The 7,013-nt window shown below is 32.1% G+C and overlaps 1 protein-coding gene across 1 annotated transcript; it reads right to left on the reverse strand.

Annotated features, from left to right (window-relative positions):
- Positions 1-2,194: 2,194 nt before the first annotated feature.
- Positions 2,195-5,932, reverse strand: LOC104232702 (GDSL esterase/lipase At5g41890). The gene is made up of 5 exons (XM_009785962.2): positions 5,674-5,932; positions 4,601-4,731; positions 3,636-3,878; positions 2,572-2,830; positions 2,195-2,454 (listed from the first exon to the last, which is right to left on the reverse strand). The coding sequence occupies exons 1-5, from the start codon at positions 5,930-5,932 to the stop codon at positions 2,210-2,212; spliced, it is 1,137 nt and encodes a 378-aa protein (XP_009784264.1). The 3' UTR covers positions 2,195-2,209.
- Between the last annotated feature and the right edge of the window lie 1,081 nt (positions 5,933-7,013).

Here is a 7,013-nt window from a genome sequence, read left to right on the forward strand (position 1 = left end):
AGCTAATTCAATGATCCAGTTCCCCATATCCAGCCCAAGTTGTTGTAGTTGTTGTTCAGAATTGGAAAAATAAAATAAAAAAGGAAACTTAATTGAATGGAGAACTGGCATGTGACAAATACGAAAAGTGTATTTTTTTTCTTCTTTCGAAAAGGAAATAAGGGAAAATGAAATTCATAAATAAAGAGAAAAAATTTCCAGAAACAGGACAATAAAGTGAATTAATTTGTGATAATTTTGGTCACACTAAAACAGGTCACATTTCACATGGCAGTTTGAAGTTAGAACTTTCTGGCTTTCTGATTTTTAAATTCTTGAATTAATTAAATATTATACATATTACTGAATTTGTTCGACCATCTCATCTAAAAGTATAGATAATAAGAAAAATCATACTTTTATTACTTAATTCTTTCTTTTACACACTAATAATATACAGACAGGATTATTTTGTAACAAGCTTAGTACGTGAAGTAAAGATGATATTCGAGTCAGGGTATTTAGTATTGATGATCACAACAACAACAACAACAACAACCCAGTATAATCCCGCTTAGTGGGGTCTGGGGAGGGTAGTGTGTACGCAGACCTTACCCCTACCTTGAGGTAGAGAGGCTCTTTCCAAATAGACCCCCGGCATCCTTCCTTCCAAGAACTTCCCATCTTGCTCTTGGGGAGACTCGAACTCACAACCTCTTGGTTGGAAGTGGAGGTTGCTTACCATCAGAGCAACCCCTGATGACCATCTTATCTAAACGTTTTTATTATATTATCAAAATATATATAAAATAGAAGAGGTTGCCTGTTTGAAATAGTCGAATCTGGGCAGAGGGACACCATATCCCATTTAGAAACAGGACAGATTGGCCCAGGTTCAGCACAGCGCTTAACATGCATTGGCTTCGGCATTTGCAACTTACAACAGCTAATCAGGCTTCATTTACGACACTTGCTAATTTTTCTTTTCATTGTTTTTCCACGACGAGTACAGTAGCGGAAGCAGAATTTTTATTAAGATATGTCAAAATTTAATAAAGTAAATATACAAATTAGTCAAGGGAATTCAATACATAGTATATATACATTAAAAAAAACTAATTTTTACCTATTTAAATGGTGTAATTTCCTGGCAGATGGTGCCCGTTGACACCCCTTGAAGCAATGTGGCTCCGCCACGGACGAGTAACGGTTGGTTTTGTTACGGGTTGTGAACGCCTTGGGAGTATAAAGGTACTATACTTTTTGTGAATCCTTACAACTATCAAATTGGAGCTATTCTTGTGTTAGTTGGCCAAACTTATTTTTGGCCAAAAGTGTTTTTTTTTTTTTTGCCAAAAGCACTTTTGGTCTCAATTTGAGGTGTTTGGCCAAGCTTCTGGAAGGAAAACAGCGCTTTTGAGAGAAGCAGTTTTGGAGAAGCAGAAAAAAGTAGCTTCTCTCCAAAAAGCACTTTTTTGAGAAGCACTTTTGAGAAAAATACACTTAAAAGTAGTTTTTTAAAGCTTGGTCAAACACTAATTGCTGCTCAGAAGTGCTTTTCAAACTAATTAGCCAAACACAAACTGCTTCTCACCAAAAATACTTTTGAGAAAAACACTTTTGAAAAAAAGCACTTCTCAAAATAAGCTGAATTTTGCAGCTTGGCCAAACGGGTTATTATACTATAAGCAAGTCGTTGGATTCTTAAGTGCCTATTCGGCAGTTTTTGAATTCATAGCAGAGTTACTGATCCAGACAACAGAGGTGGATAAAATAAAAAATAAAACTCCATTTGTATAATTGAGTTGACCTGGTCTCGCATTCATTATTTGTGCAATTAATAAACTGTTGCCCTTTGACTTCCTACTCTACCTAGAATTGTCTGCAAGTTTAATCTTTTTATTCTTGTTTTCCTTGTTTTTTTTTTACTCATTTGAGGAGGGAGCATAGGTAATGGCATTAAGGAATTCACGTCTACTTAAACATTTATAGTACTCGATTACTTCTTTCTTTTCATTTTACGGAGTAGTATTTGACTGAATATAAATTCTTTTTATTAAAAAAAAAAAAAGAATGCTTCTTGAGATTTGATCTTAAACATATGCAATGGCATTTCTATAAGTATTCAAAAGAAAATAGTGTCATACAAAATGGAACAAAGATAGTACGTATTACTTATTATAGCTAAGTAGCAAGATATATAGGTAATAATTAACTCGAAATCGATATATTATTCAATGGAACCATAATGGTGAAGCTGACGAATGTTAATTGGAGAAATTACACTAGGATCACCATTCAAGAATTTTTTAGCAACTATAACATTAGCAGCTTCAGTAGGATGATAGGCATCCCAAAACACATATTTTCCTCTATCATCACACATCACAGAACTTGTATTTGCATTTTTCCCCTTATAGCAAACGAACGGCGGAAAATATCCACCACAACATGGCGCATCTCCATTCTCAAATCCTACGAATTTCACAAAACAAAACGTTGTTAAACCAATCAGGTGCACAGAACATATCGTATTCAGGGTTCGAAAAAAAGCCGCATCGTTACGGCTAGTTAAATGAAATTAAGACTTACCATGCTGTTTATAATTTAGTATAATGTCTCTGAAAACATCGTAGGAATTTGCATATAAGAGGATGGCTTTAGGTCCCATGTCTTTATTCAGACGATTTAACTCTGCCTTGAGTTTTTTATTGTAACTCCTGATTAATGTATTTACCTCCACAGAGCATTTACCCTCTGATATTAGTTTGATGGCACGAATAAATGGAATGCACCCAAGAGGTCCAACACCAACAACTACGAATTTTCGAGCCCCTAATCCATGCAGTCTCTTCTTGCAAGAAAAGAGAAAAAGGTTAATTAACATATATTATCTAAAATAATTACCTCGTATGTTTCATTTTATATGATACTTTCCTTTTTGGTATTACGTGGGGTCAAACACACACATGGCAGATTCTTATTTGTTTGCTTTTTTACACAAAAAACATTTATGATCACGCGCCTGAGTATTTTCTAGAATTAAAAATTTTGTGTTTAATAGGTACACTTTGGAGCATGTTGCAATATCTAGTGTTAGAAAAATAGTATTCTTAAAAGGAAGTCTCCAGATTTATATTTTATAAAAATGTCTAGGTTCATTTTGTTGGACATTTAGTGTCTTTATTATTTCATACAATATTATTAGATTTTTTTAGCAAGAATAAATCTTTGTTAGTTTCTGCCCCTAATTTTATACGAGAATAATTTATTGAATCATGGGGATCAATAAAACTAAACCGGGTGAAATATCCTTAAGGACAGTATTTTTAACACGGCTCAAGCTTTGAAAAATTTCTTACAAGTTTTATGATCAAGTATTTTCCGTAAGATTTACAAACTAATAAGAATAAGCTATAGTTAAGGTGCAAAAATGAAAAAATTTGGCAACTTTAAGGGGCTACTTATATATTCGACCTTTAAAAATTCTTTAACTGTAAACTTGTCTTTTATCTTATAGCCACAAAAATATTATACCGTCTTTAAAATATGTTAAAAAGTTTTTTATTCTTTTCTTAAACTTCATGCTGATTCAAATATCAACATTTTAAATGAAATAGAGGGAGTAAGTATAAAAAATGAACTAGTAATTGTACCTGAAGGTTCATAGTCAAGTTAGAAACTAGAAAGTCTTGGAAAATGGTTGGAGAAACCTTTTCATAACTCAGAAAAGGAATAGATGGTTGGAAATAGTTAATAACATCGTTCGAGCCAATTGTTATAGAAAACATGGCTTTCATTAAAAATTTCTTTGCATTTTTCTCTCCCATTGCATTCACAATGTATCTTCTGCTTTCCTCAAAATTGTTGATTTGTTCTCTTAATGGCACTCTTCCTATCTGCAGCATGCACATGCAACATGTGTTATAGCAACTCATCAAAAGTGAAATTATTCTAGAAATTAAAATATGTTATCTGCTATAACAAGTTATATACATTGAGGGACCGTTTGGTAGAATGTATTAGGGAAAAATAATACATTTATTTAGAGGCGTATCTAGTGTAGAAGTTATGGGTTCAATTGAACCTATAGCTTTCTTTCATACCCTGTAGTTTTGCCTAAAATATTATTAAATATGTACAAATAATAAATTTTGAACCCATTAAGTTAGATGATATGTGATAGAATTGTGAATCTGAATCCATAAAATTTAAATTCTTGATCCGCCTCTGCACGTATTAGCATTGATATTATTAATGGCTTTGTTTAATAGTGGTTTTCACCCTATGTATAGCTAATATATGTATTAATTGTACATCATATTTGGTATTATCCTATGTATAACTAATACATAGCAAACCACGGCATTAGTAATACCATAGTTTTTAATACATGTATACTATGCAATGCATATTATTTTTAATACACCAAATCAATATTAATTAATCACAACATAACTAATCCAATATTACTAATATATCTTATTTAATACTATTCTTATAGGTTCTACCAAACAATCTTTGATAGTATAAAAATTCTTTACACTGTCGCTATTTATAAGTTAAATCTTGGACGAAAAACGAAAGATATAAAAGGGATGGAAGAGAGACAAATACTAACAAAAACAGTTCCGGTTGCATCCAAAATTCCTGAAGCACCAGAAGCATAATTAATTCCAATATGTGTGGCATTTGACTCCACATTAGGTGCTAAATACGGCGGAGGAAATGAGTTTGCTCCAAGAGCTTGACCTGTAAAAAAAAAAATATTATCACTTTTAGCCCGTGCTAGAAATTATTTATATCTGATAGTCGAAAAAGTGTATAAAATTTGTATAATTTTTGTATATAACATACATAATGTATATATATACAAAAAATATAAAAAATTTATATATATTTTTGACTATTATTTTTACAGCGGTTATACAGTGTCATTTTTCCAAAAAAGAATAACTACTTTACTGCCTATTGCGAAAGAATGTATGTGACCTAAAAAATACCTAATTGTCATGCTCTTTTAACTAAGATAAAAGATAACTTTCACAAAAATAAATAGAATTTAATTTATGTTACATACGCTTGCAGTGGAAAGATTTGTTGCACTATTAATGGTTTTTAACATGTAATAATAGGTTAATTAGTTACTAGTTTTATCAAATTATCAATTAATGAATAGAATTCACATACAATTATCTTATAACAACAACAATAATAAACCCAGTGCAATCCCATAAGCGGGTTCTAGGGAGGATAGAATGTACGCCGACTTTACCTAGAGGCGGATCCAGGATTTAAAGTTAATGAGTTCCTACAACGATCTTAGCTTAATATACAATAGTTTATGGGTTCACAATATAATATTTATAGATATTTAATGAATACATATACAATGTATAAACAAAAACTATTGGGTTCCGATAAACCCGATCTTTGTACTCTGGATCCGCCCCTGATTTTACCTCTACCTAGTGAAGGTAGGGAGGCTGTTTTCAAAAGACCTTAGACTCAAGAAAAGGGAAAAAAAGTAAGCAGTAGCAACAAACAGTAACAACAACAGAATAATAAGGTAACTGAAGCAAACGAAACAACATGCTGTAATAGAACATATAATTATTTTATAAGCGACTTGATTTACAGCTCAAGTATCAAATAACTATGAATCAACTCGCAAAGTTACATTGGCAAAATTACCAACAATATCTGAAATGGTGCGACCATTAGTGAATCTTCCAGTAGGCTGGCCATGGGAAGGTTTGAAGTCTATGCCATATGGAGGAGAGTTGGCCTTTGAAAGCGTAAACAAGAAATTATTATTCCCAGCATCAACCAAAGAATCTCCAAACACAAAAGAGGTAGCAATACATGAACATATGGGAAATACATAAAACATTTGGAAAATAAATGTCAAAGTGAAGTAGGGGAAAGTTGCAAGATAATGAAGAATCTCCATTTGTCCTATGTTATTAGTACAAGAATGAACCATATATACATAGTTGAATATCATGAATTATATATGTACTTTGATGGGATATGAAATGGTAAAATGTCATGCACTTTGCATGAGCTGTTAAAATAATGGTAAATTGGTACAACGTTTGAATTAGTCATTGTAATCTTCTGAAATTGATATGTATTTGAAATCCAACGTCATGTTTGGAGCTGTTTGGTATTTGGAATTAATTAGCTCAAGCACAAGGTCCTTCTTACTCACAGACTCAAGATTTGATACAGCAGTTAAGATTGTGGTTCTAATTTTATACATGTATGGAAAAGAAATATTCTTCAAATTTCTGGAAGCAACGTCATGCTATCTTTTTCCTCCTAGAAGAAAAGAAAGTTTAATTGGTGTTGTGACCAGGTTTAGTGATAAGGTGAATTATTTCCGTTGCATAATCTATATTCTAGCTAGCTAATTGAGTAGTCTTCTACAATTATATATGGTACATTTCATAATTGAAGAGAATATATTAACAAGACTTGTGTGCATGTCTGTTTAACCAAAAAATGTGTATTTCGGTCAAAGTCTATTTTTAGAAAAATTCGGGTTACTGATAAAAAAAAATTCTTACTTTCTCAATTATATGAAAGGAAAAGACAAAAATAAGTAAAGAAATAATTGATTGCAAAGTCAAGATAGCAGAAAAGTACAGTGAATATATTTCAATATAATCTCAGATGATCCTTAAAAATGAAATTTTCTTCTCTTTTATAGGGGTTTACAAATATAACGGTTTCTCCCTTTTATGGCTGAATCATTATGACATTAATGACACTAATGATCCGTTATAATTAACAATCGTACTGTTTGTGGAGATTTTGTAACGGTTCCAATTCTTATTCCTCATTAATTAGAGGTTCGAGAATATTTCCCTTCTTATCGTCTTGATTCATTCAACCCATATGTACTGAATGATTTAGACACGAGCAACTGCATCCCTTCATCCCGTGAGTGATTTGCACGTGCCTCTTATATCTCGTGCATCTTCTAATACAGTATTCCAGCTGTCATCTTCTTAGTGATCCACGTATCA

The sequence above is a fragment of the Nicotiana sylvestris genome, chromosome 12, assembly GCF_000393655.2.
Source record: "Nicotiana sylvestris chromosome 12, ASM39365v2, whole genome shotgun sequence".
Classification (NCBI taxonomy): domain Eukaryota; kingdom Viridiplantae; phylum Streptophyta; class Magnoliopsida; order Solanales; family Solanaceae; genus Nicotiana; species Nicotiana sylvestris.

What these genes read in the sequence shown, in the direction of transcription:
- LOC104232702 (XM_009785962.2), bottom strand. Translation starts at nt 5,932, where the DNA reads ATGGAGATTCTTCATTATCTTGCAACTTTCCCCTACTTCACTTTGACA. An exon ending in CACCATTTCAGATATTGTTG is followed by an intron (nt 4,732 to 5,673) that starts GTAATTTTGCCA and finishes TTTTTTTTACAG; the next exon opens with GTCAAGCTCTTGGAGCAAAC. An exon ending in ATGCAACCGGAACTGTTTTT is followed by an intron (nt 3,879 to 4,600) that starts GTTAGTATTTGT and finishes TGCATGCTGCAG; the next exon opens with ATAGGAAGAGTGCCATTAAG.